The following is a 20,751-nucleotide window of genomic DNA, read 5'->3' on the forward strand; positions in this document are numbered from 1 at the left end:
GTTCTCTATTTAGGGCCATGATCATTATGTTCTACCTCCACAGTCAGAGGCGGTGAATGCCAATTGCTGGGAATCACAGGTGCGTAGAGTTGTTGTGTTCAGGTCCTGCTTTGGGTTTCCCATAGACATCTCGTTGGCCACTGTGGGGATGCTGAACTCAATGGGCCAATGTCCTGATCCAGCATGCCTCTTCTTATATTCTTAAGGGCAGGACCGCCAGACTCACCACTGACATTGGCTACAGATTTAAGAACATGTGCTTGAGATTGCTTTCCCCTCCTACCTCTCATTCCTTGCCTCTTATCTTCTTAGATTGTGAACCTAAGGGCAGGAAGTGTCTAGGAGCTTATATCTTTCTGTAAGCTGCTCATTACCATCTGATAATAGCCCTCCTCAAGTGTTTGCTGTAAACCTGTCATGGCCCATAAATCCAGCACCAATTCAAAGAGCCAGGCCAAGTTCAGGGTCCTGAGCTGATTGCTGGAGATCAGGAGAACACAGTGCCTAAGTCTGTCAGATGGAAGCCCCCAGAAGAACATCCCAGACCACCATTGCTTGTTCTCACAGTGGCCAAAGTTATAAACTAAAGGAAGAAGAAAAAACAGCCAATTGGCTTAGCCTTCCGAGGCCGAGGTCAAGTGTGCCCAGATGTCCCCTCCCCTCTGCACGAACCTGTCCGTGGGAAACCTGCAAGCAGGACCTGAGAATTCTTGCTTCCTGCATTTTCTAGGAACTGATATTCAGGAACATTACTGCACCTGACTTTGGAGGCTCTAGCACAGCCATCATGGCTAGTAGCCACTGATAGCCTTATCTTCCATGAAGGTAATATTATTTTAATGCCATACAAGGTGGTGACCATCACAATCTCTTGATGGCAGCAAATTCCATAGTTTACTTACATGCTGCATGAAGAAGTGTTTTATTTGGATGCCCTGGTGTCAAGTGAAAGGGAGAAAAAAATATTCTCTAGCCACTTTCTCCATGCCATGCATAGTTTTACAACCTTCTGTCATGACATTTCTAACTCCTTTTCTGCAAATGAAAAAGTCTTTGATAAATTTCAAAGCTAGTTCAGGTCAAGCCTATTGAGGAAGCATTGCCCTCGCTCAGAATCAGCTTTGTTCATTCTTAGTGATGCTGCTCCACAGCCAGATCCAGTTGTCTGTGTGATGACATCCTCTTTGCAGTTTCATTTTCAGTTCCTTACCTAATGTCCTCTTGGAATGGACTTCATCTTTATTTCCACAGTTGCTGCACACGGGGTCTTCTTGAACAGAGTTGCTGATCTTTCTTTTATATAACAGCTGGGGCTGATAGGAGCTTGTGTCCAAATTTCCTAGGAAGGCACTTGATTGGGAAAGTCTGTTCTGTAGTTTCGGAATATAGGAGCTGCTTTTCAAATTTCCTAGGGAGGCACTAAATTGGGAAAACGTCTTTTGTACTTTCAGAATACTGTCTTGAATTTTCTAGATCTATATTCTTTTTGAAGTTGAGGGCTAGGGATAGAAGTAGGCGGTTCCACACCCCCGCCCCACCCTTGCCACTCTCAACATGGCAGAGACCTCCTTGCTGAGGCAAGTTCCGCCACACTCAGGACGGCTTACATGTTTCCTCCGCCCCTAGTCTGTTGCTATTGGCCGCAAAAAGACATGGCGACCGCAGTGGTCCAATCCCCTTCTTTGTTTTTCTTCCGCCCCCTGAGAGTGCTAAGAGGAAGGCCTCCCGCCCCATTGACTCGCCCGAGTGTATACCGAATTTGGGATTCCGACAAACGAGGGAAAAGGTTCGCTGGGCTTTATAATGCGCCGCGCGGGGCCGTGCGTGGCATCGGCGCAGCACCAGCTGTTCCGCCACCTCGTTCTCCGCTCTTCCGGCAGGCCGCGGCCTAGCGCCGTCGCCATGGCAACCGCAGCCTTCCCAGGCCCGACGGCCATGGAAGAAGCTCTGAGCCGCGCGGTCCCGCCGCTGCCGCCTTACGAGACCCGGGAGAAAGTGGCGGCGCCAGCCGGGGCCGCCCTGGAGCAGCGCAGCGCGGAGTTCATGCGCTACTACCGCGCCCTGGAGAGCGGCAGGCCGAGGGCCGAGCTGCTGAGCCGCCTGGCCCGCGACTTCGGCGTCGAGCACGGCCGGGTGGCCGAAGTGAGCGGGAAAGTGGCCCGGCTGCTGCAGCAGCAACAGCAGCAGCAGCAACAACAGGAGGCGGCTGGGGAGAAAGGGGAGCACGAACCCGGCGCCCTCCTGCAGGCCGAGGACCGGCTCCGCCACTACCTCACGCCGCGCTACCGGGGCCTCTTCCAGCACCTCGGCCGGCAGGAGGGCGGCCTCCGCTTCCTGGTGGAGCTCCGCAGGGACCTGCTCGAAGCCCTGGCTGCCAGGGAGGCCGAAGGGCCGCATGTCAGGGTGAGCCCCGGGAGGGTTTCTCTTTCCTTACATTCAGATATGTGTGTGTAACTCAGAGGAGACCAGTGGAAAACTCAGGGACGCAATTTCGCCGTGTCTATTAATTTCAGTGTGTCTACTCTTGAATAAGGCATAGTTGGTTGCAGCCCATATTTCGTACCGCCTACTGTTACAAATCTCGTAAGCGGCTTACAATGTATTCATTAATTGCTTTATTTACATCCCGCCTTTCTCCCAGTGCAAGACTCAAGGCGCCTCCCAGTATTAATTTTAAACGGATTAAGTTAAAGCTATTTTTATTTAAAACAACAGCAACACACATATATCAGTAATATGTGGTCTGAAGTGAGGTTTGTTTGCATGTACGGTAATGGGAAAGGTAAACATCCTCCGCAGCTCCAACTCTTCTCCTTTAAAAACAGCCTTGCAGGCAGAAATTCATTGACGTTTATCGTAATTATTATTATTTAAATGGCATATATCACTGTTTTATATTCTTGCACCCATAGTTCTTCAGTGTTTTAACTTTGGGGGTTGTATTATTTTTGAATATGTGTCTTATTTTTATTTAAATTGCTTCATAAACTTGTTTATTATAAGCCAAAGAACTTTAAGCTATTGGGGTGGCGAATGTATACAACAGCCCTGTGAGGTTGATAAGGCTGTCTTAATTTTTAAAAGTCATCTCAACCAGAAGCCATTGACATAATCTTGTGTCAAAGCCATAAGTTAATGATAAATTGTGTGAAGGACTCTGTCTCATCTGTGCTACTTTAAGTCAGTCTTTTTGGGCAACCCCAAATTTTAGTGCTGTAGAGGTAAAAACAGTATTCAGTTGAACAGCATAACTTTGAGGTAGGAGGTGAAGAAATCAATGGTGCAAAGGGAGGCGTTCTTGACAGCTTACATCTCCAGTCAGTTTTTCCTCTGACTGAAGACTCAGTGTAGTCCAAATATGCATATCTTTCTAGATTGCACTTTCCCCAGTTTTTTATAGCTCTATTTCTGTGCTGCTGCAATTTGATACACTGAAATTAAGCAGGTGATGACCTTCCTGGAACTTCATGCCAAGAACATCGCCTGGTTTCCCTTTGAGGCAGGCTGCTGTTAAAAGTATGGAAGTGAGGCCTGCAGGAAGAGTGAACAGCCTGACAAGCTTTGGAAATGTCATGAAGCCTACCAGTTTGATCTGACCCAGTCTTTACTTCATTGCCCTGGGAGTCTTTGCTCTCCATTTGAGTGAAGTTTAGAATCCATGATGTGATTGCATTTTATTCTGCTTAGGTGTTGTTGTTTTTAACTAGATCTGATGGGGCATTCTATAGATGCAGATAAATGCTGGTAGTGAAGAGAAGGCTCCCCGTGACAGAAGTTCCCTTCCCAAAATGTCAAAGTTGATGAAGCCAGCATCAGGGTCAAAAGGCTCATCCCCACTGTCCCCTTCATCCCATAAGGTTTCAACACCTGAAGAGGACTATTACTACAACTTATCCTACCACAAAATATAAACTATGTTCTATTTCACACTTTCCAAACTCTTCAGTCCTACCTCAATGCCTACTCCTGCACCGAAGATCAGGGTTCAAAATCTTGTGGGGAGACTACATGAGTACAGCAGGCTCCCTGCCACAGAAGTTCCCTTCCCAACATATAGGGAAAAGTTTTTTAAAAATTCAGGAGAGTGAAAATTTGACACATATTTGTTCCTTATATGTATGGGATGTTAGACCAGGGTGAGATGGGGTAAATGGGGGCAGGTTCATTCATGCAATACGTGGGAGGGTGTGTGTGGAATGGTCACATAGTTATGTGTGTAAAATGTCTGATACTCATGTACAGCACTGGCAGACACGCTTACTAGGGCAAAGTTTGTGTATCAGTGCCAGGGTTCTGTTTTCAGCTGCTTCAGATCAGCACATGATGTGCTAATAATATGTTTGGCCTTAGCAACGAATGCTGAATGAAACGCAAGAGGTGCAGTTCAACTATTTCTGCACTAGCCTTGATGTTAGGCAAGATACATGACATATACTCTAGATTTTAAGAAGTTTGACCAGAGAGTCTGTTGAGAAAAAATGTTTTCATAATACTTTTTATACATGCCACTTCATACACCTGGACCAGTGTCTATATTTTTTAAGATTCTGCTGCATATTGTACAGCTCATACTTGTAAGAAACAAGCTGTTTATAATTACAAGTATTACATATCTAGTTCAGAGTGTAGGAATAATGGTCAGAACGCAAGTCCTTCATCCTTCTTCATTGGTTTGTTCCAGCAGTGTCCTTTGGCAGTGGTAGGCTGGCAGCGAATGCTGATCCCCAGCCCCCTGGACAGAGACATTGAATAACACTACTGTTTAGTTCCATTATTGTACAGATTCTGCTGCTTTCTAGAAGCTTGCTGCTTCTGCCCAGAAATTGGTACCCTTTTCCTGGACCTATATTTTTTGGCTGCAGCGCCTCTCAGCTAACTAGTAGCCTTACTAAAAGATGGAAGCATCAGCGGTTAAATATTTTCCCCCATCCACATAGATGCAGTTTAGCAGGAGCAAACAGAATGTTCCCAAAACGTCATTTTAAAATGACACACTGTGCTCTAGTTATATGGGGTTTTATATCTGGTTAATTCAGCACTACAAATTGGAAGCTCCAGAAGCCTTATCCTATAAACCTGCTTTAGTAACTTCAGTCTAAATAGCTTCCTGTAGAGTAGCAGTTCTGCCACATGTGTCAGGAGAACAGTTAATCCTTGTTGAAGATCCTGCTTTTGAGCCATCAAATGGCGTTTTAACATATCTTGTTGAGCTTCTTACATGCCCAAGCACTGATCAAGTGAGTCCTCTTGTGCTGCATTAGTATGCTGCAGCCAGGGCAGGGCACCAAATACTGGTGTAGTAGAGTCAGTGACTGCTGAGGTGGCCTATTGTGAGTTCTGGAATTTTCATACATAATCCCAGGAGCTGCTACAGCATCTTGTAGGATGAGGCCATCACCAGCAATAGTTTCCACACATTCACAGCATTTATTTATTCTCACCCTTAATGGCACTACTTCTATCCAATGCATGACTGAGTATATTGCAGTCATAAATAAGATTGTTTGGTCATCAAGATACAAGTGCTGTTGGAATATGACTGAATTATATGTTTTTAGACATGATTTGTAGTCCTCATCCTGCTGGTCTTGCTAGTGTGACCGAGGCTGAGGTCATTGGAGCCCTACTACTCATGATGAACAAATTGTCCTCGGCAGCAGTAGAACTGTAGCCTGTTCCTATAGCTCGGAGCATATAAGTAGAAATGTTGAACGTTGCATTATGTGAACAATGAATAGTGGAGAGAGAATGCACATCCCTCAAAATATGGATAGATTTGTATTCAAGGATAGTATTCTAAGGTTAAACAGTCACCAGGATCAAGAGCAATGGCCCAGAGAAAATGACTCTACTCCTTAGTGACTAGTTGCTAAGAAACAGTAAATGTCTTCCTGCTGAATTTGTGGAAGATGATAGATTCTTGTGACCTAGGTACAGCGCTTCTATTCAGGCATATCTACCAGCAAAAGTTCAACTGTACATTTTATGGTAAAAAGAATTTCCCTGAGAGTATAAAAAATGTCCTTTGGTAGCATGGAAGACCATCTATTTTTAAGCGCCAAGGAGATTTTGCTTTTCTTTCAAGGCATGATGTGCCCCAGAGCTCCTCTTTAAGTCTCATCGCCTATAAAGTTTTACACATCTCTGTAGTCAAAACAATAGTAAACCATGTGGACAGCGCAATAATATTGTTTCTAAAAATGGTCTTGACACCAGTATCTGACTAAGCAGTCAGACCTTTGCAAGTGAAACAGGGATTGTAGAAATTCTAGCTCAATATTTAAATAAGGCAAACAGTCAAAAGGAAATTTTGCTGTTATATATATTTCAATGAGGACAATAACTTTCAAAGTGCCCTTTGCAAGGAGCTAACAGCTTGAAATTCTGATTTTATAAATTGCTCATTTAAGTTTACATGCATCATGGCAACCCTTCTGTGCTATTACATATCCATTATAGAAGCTGACAATTATTTATTTATTTAGGTGATTTATATACTGTTCGATATTTCAAATAAATCACAGAGTGGTTTACATAATAAAAACATCAGAAGCAAACACAGAAACTACAATAAAAATCAACATTTTAAAGCAGCACAAAACATGGAGACCATATTGCCACTAGTAGATCCAAAATACAGAAATATAACACAAGCAAGCAGCCCTGCACCAAATATAGAAGTTTGCATGTACTCTCAGTTCTGCTGCTATTATCTCCCTTTACCACAGGAACATCCAGATCCACAACTGCAACTTCACTAGTAGTCTTCCAACTTTAATTTAGAGAAAAGGTAGTTAACTCCAAGTAACTCAAATTAATGCCAACCTGCATTACAATATTCTGAGTTTTTCTTAATGGAAGTTAGAGGAACTACTTTAATTTTTATGCATTAAGTCAATGGTTCACAACTGATTGTTTCTCCATTACCCCATCAGCCCCAGCCTAAATTGGGAAGGAGGACTACCCTTTTGTTCTAATGAAGCTTCCTTGTGCTTGGTTTTAGGAGTTGGCAAATGATATTATATTGTCGCACATTAGAAACATGACCCTCATATGCAGAAGACTGTCTGCATATGACTGCGCAAGAATCACTTTCGTTGGTCCAGGATTAGGTAACCCAGAAAATATTAAATTGTGTATTAGGAAGTAGAAGCAGCATAAAGCAAAAAGTATTTCAGACTTTCTTCCCTAATAATGAGCTTATATAAGAAATGCATTGACCATACTCGTTAAATATGTTTCTTAGGTTTTTGGAAAGAACAATAATTTTCTGCCTCATATGTGATGCTGTAGAAATTCTATCTGGATTCACGTCTTGCCATCTGAGCTAGACTTCTTGCGAAGGACAAGAATGTTAATTCTGGAGGCATTAGGTTTTTCAGTTTCTCTTCCTGATTTGGAGTTAGTAGACTCAGAACTGTAACAGGTTCTTCCTGATCATCATGAGTTTGTTTTGTCTACAGCAGACATGCTGCTGAAGCTTTTCTTCTTTCTGTGGAATATTTTGGGGGTTGTTGCTTTAACTTTTCCATTGCAAGGCAAAGAGAACACTTCTGTTGGAATAGAATAGGAATCCACAGGCCTTTTGAGCTTGTGGGCACATTTGGAATTATGAGAGAGCATAGTGGGCTCCCTCACAAAGTGACTGATGTGGCTTCTCTCTCCCATGCAATACACCCATCTCACATAATGCATTTCTTTCTCTCCCTTTCCCAGACAAAACAGCTGTTTTACAAAAAGCAAATTCTCCCTTTGCCAACCAACTTATCCTTTCTCATCTGTTTCTTTCTCCACAGTCAGCTATGCATACATGGACTCTCTTGCTCCTAGATGCTCTTCCTTTCCCCCTTTAGCTATCTGCCTTGCACTGAGGCACAGCTGCTACATTGTACTTCTTCTCTTTGGCATCAATGTGTCCTGTTTCTGGTAGCTTCCGATTGGAACTGTTTTCTTTGCTGATGGCAGCCAATTAGGAGAAAGAACAGTTCTAACTGACTACCCCCAACAGATATAACTATTATCTCTCCTCTTTTTCAAGTCTTCTGGCCAATCAGAATGGTAGGAGGGCAAAGCAAACAATTTGGGGGAGGGGGAGGGAAATGAAGCAGAAATTTGACTGTTGCCATTATAATTTGTAATTTGGCCTGGATGTAATTAAAAAGCTTGGTGGATGCTCTGATAGGATTCTGAGGGCACCAGCATTGGGACTGTGATGTTAAATTTATTTGATATTTATGACACTCAGAACATAATTTGCATACAGAAAGGAAAGCACCAAACTTGATATTGCCAATTCTGAAAAGAGAGAGTTAATAGACATAATTAAAGGAAGTACAGTGGTACCTCAGGTTACAAACGCTTCAGGTTACAGACTCCGCTAACCCGGAAGTAGCACCTCGGGCTAAGAACTTTGCTTCAGGATGAGAACAGAAATCGCATGGCGACGGCACGGCTGCAGCGGGAGGCCCCATTAGCTAAAGTGGTACCTCAGGTTAAGAACAGTTTCAGGTTAAGAACGGACCTCCAGAACAAATTAACTTCTTAACCCGAGGTACCACTGTATCTGTCTTAATGTGGAACAGAGTAGTTAATTTAAGTTTAAACAAAATGTGTGTATCTGTGAATGAAGCGTTTAGAGCTAGGATATAAGATTGACTTTTGCTGCTCTGGTGTCTTTCGGGAGACAATAATTAATTTAACTTAATGCCATCGATGGATTACTGTAGAATGAAGTATGTCTATGGTGTATACTACTCAGAGCTAGTATACTAATCCAGTAGCGAATATAGTGTATAAAAGGATAATCTGTTGTTTTTGATAGAAAAGCTTTCATTTTGGGGTTTTGGAAGTAATTACCTTGGTCAAGTGAAAACTCTCTGATGTATTCCTTTAAGTACTTCATTTTTTATTCTTGTAAGAGCATTATGGCAGATGTCTGTGGTTTGCTGAGATTGTTCTGAGATCTCAGTTCATGAAACTGTGCTGTGCATTTTTCAATAAATCATCAGGTAGGTGAGGATGTCCTGAGTATTTTGTAGCGGCAAACTACCTCATCACCCTAATGTCTCCTGCTGGTTGAATTGTTATTTTCTGTAAAATGCCCCACTATATTTATTTGCTTAAACTGAGGTCTGTGGCAGAGTAATCTAAACAGTATTTTTATGGATTACCCCCTTCAACAATTTGCAGACACTTAACAAATACACCCTCATACATGGTTTCAGAGAATGTTAAGCATTTGCTCTGTATTATAGCAATATTACCATTCCAAAAAGAAGGAATTGCTAGCTGTAAAATATTTCAAGAAGGATTGTTAGCTGTTCTCTATTCATTACAAGCCTCAGGTCAGTCTCTACTATTTTGTGTTTATTTTAAAATTACTTAGTCTGTCCCCCCACCCCATCCCCAGTAAACTTGTTTTTAAGCATATACTTCATACAACAATGCAGTGTTGGGAATGAAACTCTAGGGGATTCTTTGGAAAGCCAGTAACTGACTGCACTAGAAAATGCTCCCAAGGTCATTCTGAGTCTAGCCATAAATTGCAGCAAATTCAAGTACCAAGACAGGCAGGAGAGCTTTTTTTACTATGCTTCCCAAGAGGTTGAGTTGCCTTGATGCTAAACCCTCAGCAGCTGATGTCCCTTTGGAGCAATGATGCTCCAACTGACATTGCAGGGGGTGATAACTTGTGGCAGCTGTCACTTACTACACTGTTCATTGGTGGGTGCCTTTATTTCTATAAACAGACACTTTTGTATGGGTTTTTAAATGTTTTATTCAGTTTACATTCTGCACACCAGTTGAAAAACATCTTACTGCGCCAGAGGACTTGCAAGGATGTCTGCCAAGGTCCCTCACAGTTTGACATGATTTCATCAGTGTGAACAGGGCCACAGCTGCAGGGTATCTTCATCTCCTTTCCAACAACCTCCTAGTCCACAAATGTGTGGCAGTAGGAGGCATAGTTTTGCCTGATCCTCCATGCATTGGCCTTAAACAGTACAGCAGAGCTCATTATCGGCCATTGGCTAGGATGGGCTAGCAGACAGGTTACCTAAGCTGCACTTGAGAAATACTACTGCAGGGATCAAACATAGCTTCTTGCTTTATTTATACATACATAAACAAAAATGTTTTTTTTTAAAAAAAATATAACTCCTTGCCTCCTTTTTCTGTTTTTGGAAAGGCTGTTATCTAAAGTTAACACATAAGCTGATGAATGCATCACTTTTAATTATATTTCTTCTATCATATCCTTCTGCCAGAATTCTCCAGGAAGTATATATAGAGTAGGCTGTAAAAGACCATTCAATTTAATTCAGTTGGAAAAAAATGATTGCCAAAACATGCAAGCAGTGTTCCTGTCATCTGAAGTGAGGTGGGTAGTGACCAGAGAAAGGACCTGCTCAATTATAACACTCAATTTAGGGAACCGCCCTCCAGCTTCCAGCAAAGCTTGCATGGCACCCACAATTTCAGGCACCAGGCAAAGACCTCTCTGTTCTTAAATCTTGAGCTTTGGCCCTCTTTAATCTGTTACTTTAAAAATCTGTTGGTTATTGTTGTTGGATTTTAAAAATATTGATGTGTGACTTTACTGATCTCTTTTCTGCATAGAAATGCTTCAACATAATAATGAAATAATACTTATTTGAGTGAAGACTAGTCATTGTAATTTATATTGAATATAATAGAAGACTAAGACTCTAGTCCTGTAGGCATTTACCTGGGAGCAAATCTCATTGAACTCAGTGGGGGTTTCATTTTGAATAGATGCCAATAGTTTAGTGCTGTAAGCAATCCTCTTACATGAAACTATGTTGTTATGCTGCTTCTACTGCTAAATTGATCAAATGGTTTTCCCTCCCTCTTATTTTTAGGAAATGAATGGAGTGTTAAAGAACATGCTGTCAGAATGGTTTTCCACAGGATTCCTAAATTTAGAGCGAGTTACATGGCAGTCGCCTTGTGAGATTCTTCAAAAGATTAGTGAGTAAGTGCCAAGAATTGCTGGTGTCTTCTTTTTTAAAAGTTCAGGAAGTCATGTACACATGCAGATTCAAGGTTGCGTGACAAAATAAATATAAGGGAGAGAGCAGACCTTTGTGAGTGTCATCTCTCTGTGTTAAAATGTAATTGTTATTTTTTCCCCCAGTAGTGAAGCTGTACATCCTGTTAGAAACTGGATGGACATGAAACGCCGTGTTGGATCTTACAGAAGGTGCTATTACTTTGCCCACTGTGCAATACCTGGCGAGCCGTTGGTTGTTCTGCATGTTGCACTTACAGACGAGATATCTAGCAGCATCCAGGTAAAGTTGCTCGACTTAATTTGTGAAAAATTTTGTTGCACATTAATCATCAGGCCTTGAGCATGTGGCTATGGAACACTTCCAAGCAGATCCTTGGAAATAAAGTACCTAAACATAATCTAAGTGAAAACTTGTGATTGAAACAAATGTCTTAATATAACATTTCAACATGCTTTTGTGAGCATGTTAAGTAGCTCATTTGTCTATATTAACCTCTGTTAATCATTTGTGGTAAAGAAGAAGAAAAATATATAATTAATAATAATTGTTCATGCAGCTTCCATGCTTAGTCGCCTAGAGTGAGTTGTTGCTCTCTATTGATGACTAAGGAAGTGATTAGCCTGTCTTAATACTGTTTCTTAGATGTCTCTTATTCCTTTGTTTACTAATATTTTTGAAAGTCGTCAAACAGAGCAGCAAGTGCTTTTATGCATGTCATCTTTAGAAGTAAGATTTTCTTGTGAAATTTCTTGGAACTGTCCATAGAGATAATAACTAGAATTAAGGAAGATTCATAGTTACATGTGGTGTCCAGATCGTCTGAACAGAATTACAAAAGCAAGCTTAATGTAGATTTGCAAACTGATTTGAATTAAGGTTTATTTGTTAAAGCATTTTATATACTTCTCTTTGTCCTGTTGGGTTTCAGAACAGTGTATGAAGTCTGAATTGACAAACCATAGTTGAGGTTGTTGCTCTGAGGTTGAGAGGGCTGAGTAGTAGCAAAACACAAACAAACAAGCAGCTCTGAACTATGCTTAGTGCAAGCAGTGGTTTGGTGTGATGTTCAAATTCAGCCAGTGTAGCAGAGAATTGAAAAGTTGTCATTTTAGCCCTGTAAAGTATTAGGCATTAGGCTACTGCTCATACTTCACAGCAATATTACACTCTGTTGATGAAAATAGGAGACTTAAGTAAACTTTGGTCACTGTCCTGAGACTTTCTTTGGGTAAACAGAAGGGCTTGCACATGCCGAGTTGAGCACTGACATCTTGTGTTTTCCTATTATCAAGCCCTAATGCTGCACCATGAGCTGCTTGTTAAACTCTCAACATGACAGCTGAGTATGCAAAGCAAGTCTTCTGGGTCACAGGATTTTGGCTTATGTAGGATTCAGTGGGTTATAGAATGTGAAATTGTTGAATTTTGATGGTGATTGCAGTTACTAATGTTACTTATGGTTAATTTTTCTCTAGGCCATAGTGAAGGAGATTCCCCCCTTAGAAGTTGAGGATCTGAGCAAAATCACCACTGCAATTTTCTATTCAATCAGTTTGACTCAGCAGGGCCTGCAGGGTGTGGAGCTGGGGACGTACCTCATCAAGCGAGTTGTTAAGGAACTGCAGGTACGTGTGAAAAATTGCCATTTGTTAATAGCACTAGAATCTAATTTGTATTTACAGTGGTACCTCTGGTCGCGAACGGGATCCGTTCTGGAGGCCCATTCGCAACATGAAAAGAGCGCAACCTGAAGACCATATCTGCACAGATGCGCGGCGCGATTTGGCGCTTGTGTGCATGCGCGAGCGGTGAAACCCAAAAGTAACCCTTTCTGGTACTTCTGGGTCACCGCGGGACGTAACCTGAAAGAACGTAACATGAAGCAAATGTAACATGACGTGTGACTATCTTCATTTCTTCTGGTGCACTTGTACTTGAAATGCAGTGTATAGGAACACAGGAAACTTCCTTATGCAGAGTCAAATCATTGATCCACCTCGCTCAGTATTATCTGCATAGAATAGCAGCAATGTTCTAAGGTTCCAGGAAGAAATCCTTTGCAGCCTCACCTAAAAATACCAGGGATTGAACCTTGCATGCAAATCATGTGCTCGACCACTCTGGAATGCAAGCCAGGGACCACAAGCCACTGGACCTTAAGAGTTTGGCCCACCAGGCTGTTTGGGAGTAAACCATGCCCACCTCCTCAAAGAACCCTGTTGGAAATTCGCAAGGAAACTTAAAAGTATGCCCCAAATTAGCAGTGTGTAGTGTTCACCCTACTTTTCCAGACTTCCTGATAATGAGATTCCTGTGTTCAGAAACTGCTTAGGTCAAATTCACATATTGGAAGAGCCAGAGTGTGACTTTCCCTTCATCAAGTGTGTGAAATGAGGCATTCTGAAAGAGCCCCAACATGGTAGGATTGTGAAGATCATCTCCTGGAAAACATTTTTATTATGATAAAGTAACGTTTGTTAATTTGCTACCAAGGTGTCCTGTCACAAAGAATCATTTATGTCATATCTAATGAATGTGAAAATCTTACTATAATACTTCCACCTCATCTGTTAACTTAGGTTTCTGGAAATTACCACTCCTAGTGGGTTTGGGATTGTTCACTTGGGTTAAAGTCCACGGGTTATTTGTGTGAGCACTGTATGCTTTAAACTTAGTTTAAGGCAGATGCTTCGGAATTTGTCTTAAGAGTGCAGCCTACTCATTTAAATACCAAACTAAATTACTTGGTACTGCTCCATTTGCTGGGGTTCATTCCCATAGATACTAATGTGTTGTAATACATTTCTCATGGCTGGATGTGAAATATCCTTTGGGGAATAAACAATGCAGGGAAAATAAGATATATCATTATTTGCTTTGTTTTCTCTCATCTATTTGATTAATTCCAAATCACTTAATTTCAAGCTTCTGTAACTTTTAATTTCCCAAGAAAAAGAGCATGTTAAATTATTGCCATCATGGCTGTGTCAGAATGTGAAGTGACATACTTTGAAGTTTGAACTGGAGTGGTGGAAATTTTAACCATTTGAACCCTGAGATGTTTGTGAACTTCAGTAACTGTGGGTTAGTTTAAGAGGAGAAACAAGAATAGCTGGGGCAGTTCTGTCACTAAAAGGACATGAGTGCAAATAGAATTGTGTGTAAAACAAATGACAGCAAAACTCTTTTCTAAATTATTTTTTGTATTTGGGCAGGGACTCTGACAAAGTAGTGTAAAACTGTGTAGAGCTCTCTTAGCATCAGCAAATAGACAGATATTACTTTAGCTCAGTAAGAGCTAAGCAAGGGACAAGTGTCTTACCAAGGAATGGGGACTTTTGACCTTCTTCAGTTACTCTTGTTTCTTAAGGCAGCTCATCCCTTTATTTGATATCTGCATATGTATGTATATGGCAGGAAACCCACACCAAGCTTCCTTAGATAGCAGAAAATAATCAATGTAACTTGAAAGTTTAACACTTTACACAAAACCACAGCCTAAGTTTTTTGAAAATGTAATGTTAGAAAAAAGAAAACTCGCTAGTCAAGTTCTTTTGTAGAAAGCTTGAGGAAAGGTAAGTACAGAAAAAGGAAACTTGTTCCTTTGCACACAGCTTCTTGTGGTTAATTTGCAGCACGCAAACAGTCTCTAGATATATGATCAATATGAAATATTTAATCATTTTCCTGCAGCCTTTGATGTGCCCCAGGTTAACCACAATGGGCATCTATCTACCGTATTTTTCCCTCTATAACACGCAGATTTTTTCTCCTAAAAAGGAAGGGGAAATGTCTGTGCGTGTTATTGAGCGAATGTGTGGTCCCTGGAGCCAAATGGCAAAAAAAATCAGGCAAAAATCAAATCGCGCGTCTCGGAGAAGGGAAACCTGAAAAGAGGAAGTGGCTGCTTTCCTGCATTCTGCCTCAGGGTCTTACTGCCCACCCACCTCTGTTTCCTTGCTGTGTTTGCTCAAACGGAACAAAGAGCAGGGAAAGCCCCTCCCCTCCAGGCAAGCAGAGGGGAAAGCAGAGTGTCGTCTCTGTGCTCCGGTGCTGCTGAAAACATGCAGGAGGGAGAGAGAGAGAGAGAGAGAGAGAGAGAGAGAGAGAGAGAGAGAGCTGGCTGGCTTGGGTGGGTAGGTGAGGGAAAACTTTTGCCTTCCTTTCCTCCCTCCCGTTATACCCCTCTCCTGCATTCTTAGCCAGCTGCTTCTCTGCACACCCCTCTCGTGCTCCTTGTCCATTCTGTATTTTTCCTTCCTTCCCCACTTAAAATGTGGTTAAAAAGCATGGATCCACATGGATCCTCAGGATCTTTGCATTGGGTCACCCCAAATTCACCATCAGATCACATAGCATGTCCATGGCTACAGCCTGCCCCCCCCCAAATCACGCACCCACTGTTGCCTGGGGCTGCAATGGTGCAAAAACGTGGTTACAAAACATGGATCCTCAGGATCTTTGCATTGGGTCACCCCAAATTCACCATCAGAGCACATAGCATGTCCATGGCTACAGCCTGCCCCCCCCCCCAAATCACACACCCACTGTTGCCTGGGGCTGCAATGGTGCAAAAACGTGGTTACAAAGCATGGATCCACAGGGATTCTCAGGATTTTTGCATTGGGTCACCCCAAATTCACCATCAGATCACATGTCTGTGGCCACAGCATGAAGCACAAAAATGATACATCCACTGTTTCATTCAGAATGTTTTTTCCCTTGTTTTCCTCCTCTAAAAACGATGTGCGTGTTATGGTCAGGTGCGTGTTATCGAGCGAAAAATACGGTAAGTTGCAAAAGGAACAGGGTTACCTAAGATGCTGCACTTTTTTAAAAACCAGGCCATTCTCCAGTAAAAATTATTCAGTCCTTTATCCATGTTTGCCTTCACTTTAACCCAGTGTGACATTTCTGTCTGTAAATGCCACTGTAGCTTCAGAAACTGCATCTCAGCTGCCACTCTTCATAAAGGTAGCTGCAAACATCACCTATTAACATGTCATGCTACTAGATCACAAACAGTGCCCAGGATTGGGAGCGTGCAGTCATTCTAGTAAATATTTTTTTGTGTGACAGCAGGCCACAGATTTTGATTTCTGTTTCCTTTCCCAGGCATCAGTAGGAATTAGCTTTAAAACTTTGCAATGCATCTGATAAAGTGGGTTCTATCGGATAAAAGCTTATGCTGCAATAAATTTTAGGCTGTAAGCGTGTCATAAGACTATATGTGTTAAATCTTTGCAATGTGCAAGATAGGACCAACAAACCAAGCTTATTTTAAGGAGGAGTTATTCTGTCTGGTGAGGCTGTTGGCAAGGACTACTTTAATCTGTTATAGTCAGGATAAAGATGGTGGCATTGCTTTCTTTTTCCCCTTGCCTTAGCTAATGCAGTTCAGTGTTGTTTTAGATGAGTCACTGATAATAGAAAGGAATCTGCAACCTTCTACAGAAGCAGCAACAAAATAAACCCAGCATCTACTTCTTAATGGTGTGTGGGTTTCTGACAAGGAAATAAACATTAACGGATCTCTACTAGCAACCCTGGAAAGTAGCACATCAATTTAGCAGCAGCATAAATGGCCATGCTTTACTGCATCTATTTATTATTTTCTTCAGGAACTGGCCACATAAGATAAGCTTCTAAACTCAGCCATTCATCAGATATGAGATACTACAAAAACTGGGTCGTTTTGCCAATTTGTCTTCTTATTTCTTAAAATAAAAGAAGCACATGATTGGTTTTCTTATCCCTCCCCCCATTCTAAATAGACTCTGCCTTAATAAATTATGCTGAGGTTTACTCTTTTTTTGTTTGTAAACAAAAGAAATGCTATTAAAAAATACATCAAGTTCTACATACAGGAGAGTGCTGTTGCACTTACATCCTGCTTGTGGGTTTCCTATAGCCACTGTGGAGGCAAAATGCTGAACTGGTCTGACCCAACAGTGCTCTTACAGTAATAGAATCATAGAATTGTACAGTTGATCCAGAGCTTTCCCATTTCACCCATGTGGACTATGCTATTCAAATAAATACTCTGTTCAGGTTAGGGGCACCTGAATTTTTAGCTACAAGCTTTGTTGTTATGGAAATAAGAATGCCTTACTTCCTTGTCCAGACTCTTTATTCTAAAAGATGGCTTCAAGTCTCTTAACTCATACCTCTAGCTACCAGTCACTTGGTATATGTTAAACTCAGAGTTTGTTTATTTAACTCTTATTTTGTGTGAGATAGACAGAGGAGAGGGAGGCATATTGCTGCAGTTCCCTCAAATTGAAAATTCCTTTCCAGGGTGACTGCTACTCTGAATTCCCCACAGTTAATCTTAGTCTGATGAATGGAGACATTCTTTCTCTGCAGAGGATGGTGTGTTTGGGGGTGTACTGTTGTTGCTGTCCTGTTGCTAAACAGATTTAAACTGTGGATAAGATAAATATTTTTGTTCACCAAGCAGTTTGGCATCATCTGAGTTTTTCAAGAGAAGTGGTTGCTTATCTCACATACTTGGAGCGGCATCTAATAGTTGTTAGAGAATGGCTGATCAAGCCTTTATAGTATGGAAACTACCCTGCTGGGAGCTTAATTTACTACCTCAGTCTTGGGATCTTGAGAACTTGATATGTTGGGCAGAGGATATTTATTTCATTAGACAGAAATGAGAGATGAGGGATTTGTATCTTAAATGTTTTCCCACCTTGGTAGGTATGTTTTCCAACTGTGTTCTGAAATGGTTCTAAAAGGATATTAAACTCACATAACCAGCATGCTCTTGACTTAAGGTCCCATTCTGTTCATTTATGAAGGTGATCTGGTCTGTTTCCTTTGCTGATTCTAAGAATTGATTTGGCCAGTTTCTGGGAAAACATAGTATGTGTTCTTGCTATTATCCTACTGAGATAATAATAATAATAATAATAATAATAATAATAATAATAATAGATTGCTTTTCTTTATAAACTGAAAAACTGCAGGTGGAATTTCCTCAGATCAAAGCCTTCTCTACTCTGTCTCCCATTCCGGGATTCACCAAATGGTTCCTGGGCCTTCTTTCTTCACAGTCAAAGGAGGCAGGCAGATGTGATCCTTTCACAGATCCTGAATATCAAGAAATATCTGAGATCACAGGAGATCCTGCTGTTGAAATTCTAAAGCGCCTCTTAGCAAACAATGAATGGGTGAGGTCGGAAAGACTGGTCCGAGCTTTACAGCAGCCGCTTATGAGACTGTGTGCCTGGTATCTGTATGGAGAGAAGCACCGTGGCTATGCCCTTAACCCTGTGGCAAACTTCCATCTTCAGAACGGTGCAGTGTTATGGCGTTTGAACTGGATGGCCGACACAAGCCCCCGTGGCATCACTGCCTCTTGCGGAATGATGGTCAACTATCGCTATTTTTTGGAGGACACTATGAGTAACAGTGCTGCATATCTTGGAACTAAACAGATTAAAGCCTCAGAGCAGGTTCTATCCTTAGTAACTCAGTTTCAGCAGAACAGCAAACTTTAAATAAATGAGGCAGCTTAAAAAACAACAAATGCCTGTTTAATTAAATGAGAGTCATGTGGTGTTTGTATATAAAAAGAGGGAATGTTGCTGATAAAACCAGCAGACACTGTCCCTAATCTCATCAAGGATTCAGTATTGAACTGCCAGGCCATTCTTGTTGCATTGACATGCTTTGCCAGAGAGGAAGAGCACATTTATGTTCTGGATGATACTTCCTGCAAACTGAAAGAGCTGGGTAAACTATACTTAGTGAAATGGCAAGCCAGTGGTGACTCCTATGAACTGTGTGTTGTCCCTCGCCTTGCTCACCAAATCAATAGCCTTGTTTAATCCACATCTTCAAAAGAGTCGCTGAACACCTGAGTGCTCTGACACATTAAAGGGAGAGGGAGATCAATACCAGAGTTACTAGATAAAAGGGACAAGTAAGGAAAGACTTTTTGTCCAAGTGCACAAACAAAACAGCATCTCATAGCACTACTCCAATAAGATGTTTGTTTTACACACCCTTCCCTTCTGTTCTATGCTAAACTCTTTGATCAGGCCAACCATGTTGGCATGGCACAGAATGCCACCACTTGAGTTATAGCTTTGCTAGGTCGGAGCGTGGAAACACCTTGGTGTGGGTGGGTGTTTGTTTGTTTGTGTATTTTGGCTCATCTACTCAAGTGCTCTCCAGATAACAAGTATATGGAATGAAGTGTCTGCAGCTTTGCAGTAACTAGTTATGATTTCAGAAGTGAAATCAAGAGTTCGAATATCGAAGAGAGAAAAGTAAGTTGTAATGTGTTTTATGACGTTTACAGACTTGTTTTGAATATAAATGATATTTTTTAACTTGCAGAATTATTTATTTATTAATCTGAAATGTTCTACATTAAAATAAGATTTTGCCATGAAAACAGGCCCTCTCTGTTTTTTATGTGGTGCAGCTACTTTAGCTAAGTCTTTAACAGAAGTTGATTCTGTTGTACGGATCCTCGCTACCCTGCAGTTTAGAAGACATGAAGGTGATGGAGAAAGGGAGAGCCTGGAATCTGCGTCTCAGAACATGAAGCTTTCATTTTAAAATGGGCATGTTATATTTCGAAATGTGTGGCCTTTGATTTAGCTGACATACAAACCAGCTTCTGAAATTCTGCCTCATCTGAATGATTTTTCAGGTCATGCTGGGCCTCCATATTTCCCATGACATCCAGGCCTCAGACACCCTTGCTTTACTGCAGTCTTTTTAACGGTGCACACATGCCTTGTGCTTAGGTGTGCACTTTCCTCAGTTCTGGGCAGTCACCCTTACCTTCACTTTTCAAGGCACTGCCTTCTCACTCACTTTAGACGCACAAAGGCCTGGTTTACACATAATGCTGAGCTTACTGTGTATTGAACTATGGCTTTTTAAACCATGTTTAGTTTGATCATCTGAAGCCAAGTTTTATTGTTGGCTCACAGTTTGTTTTAACCCAAGCTTGGTGCTGTGAATGAAAACAACACCCTTAACTATGGTTTGCTAGCCACACCAAACACTTGCCAGGCTATGAAAGAATGAGGCAAGAATAGCTATGAAGCAAACCAGACTTTGGAGAAAAATGTTATAGTTTGATGTTGGGGGAGGGGCGGACACACAAAACTCATAGTTCATTAAACGGTAGTTGCCATGGCTTTATGCATATATGCACAGATCCTTCTCTTCTTTGCTAGGTGTGCTTTCTCGCTTTCTGGTCTGCACTTTTTGTTCATTGTTCTCTTGTTGAAATTGACTTTGAGTAGTTAGTATGTTCTTAGTTCTTAGTGACAAAAAGCTGTTCAGACTGATTTTACCCCACTAGTGAGTTCTAGGTCCAAACCACAGGACACACATGTTCATAAAGCTGGTGGCGATCCCCAAGGCTCATCTAGTTGCAACACCTTGGGCAAACTCCCCCCCCCCCAAGTTATTTTCGGCAATCACACCAGAACTTCAACTTGGGCCAGTTGCTGCTTGTCGCTGATAACAGTTTCAACCCCTTTATGCCCCTTTGCTTTATTTGGGGAGAAGGCCAATGAGGTCTTCCAGTCTCTGAGCAGTTTGACCTTAACATCCATTATCATTGACATGCCACAATAGATAAATGCCTGTTGAATGAATCTCCAAGGCAAGTGGCTAACCTGTGGCCCTTCAGATGGCAACTCCCACCGTCTCTGATCACTGACCGTGTTGATTGGGA

At 41.6% G+C, this 20,751-nt stretch overlaps 1 protein-coding gene and 2 long non-coding RNA genes across 3 annotated transcripts in view; all 3 read left to right on the forward strand.

Annotated features, from left to right (window-relative positions):
* The window catches only part of LOC310768283, a 65,749-nt gene that overhangs the window by 43,620 nt on the left and 1,378 nt on the right, over positions 1–20,751 (forward strand). The window lies entirely within an intron of this gene.
* MLYCD (malonyl-CoA decarboxylase) lies at positions 1,638–19,449 on the forward strand. The gene is made up of 5 exons (XM_083626062.1): positions 1,638–2,403; positions 10,884–10,996; positions 11,159–11,315; positions 12,512–12,661; positions 18,014–19,449. Exons 1-5 carry the CDS (start codon positions 1,804–1,806, stop codon positions 18,545–18,547), a joined length of 1,554 nt encoding a protein of 517 aa, XP_083482188.1. The 5' UTR covers positions 1,638–1,803; the 3' UTR covers positions 18,548–19,449.
* Positions 13,159–17,244, forward strand: LOC310768267. Its single transcript, XR_014551242.1, has 2 exons — positions 13,159–14,773; positions 15,831–17,244. It is a non-coding gene; the product is annotated as an uncharacterized lncRNA (long non-coding RNA).

The sequence above is a fragment of the Podarcis filfolensis genome (assembly GCF_964270895.1).
Source record: "Podarcis filfolensis genome assembly, chromosome: 8".
Lineage (NCBI taxonomy): Eukaryota > Metazoa > Chordata > Lepidosauria > Squamata > Lacertidae > Podarcis > Podarcis filfolensis.

Bases quoted from the DNA above. Each gene is read 5' to 3' on its own strand.
- MLYCD (XM_083626062.1), top strand. From the start codon at position 1,804: ATGCGCCGCGCGGGGCCGTGCGTGGCATCGGCGCAGCACCAGCTGTTC. The intron at 2,404-10,883 runs GTGAGCCCCGGG...TCTTATTTTTAG, and splicing joins CCGAAGGGCCGCATGTCAGG to GAAATGAATGGAGTGTTAAA. The intron at 11,316-12,511 runs GTAAAGTTGCTC...ATTTTTCTCTAG, and splicing joins AGATATCTAGCAGCATCCAG to GCCATAGTGAAGGAGATTCC.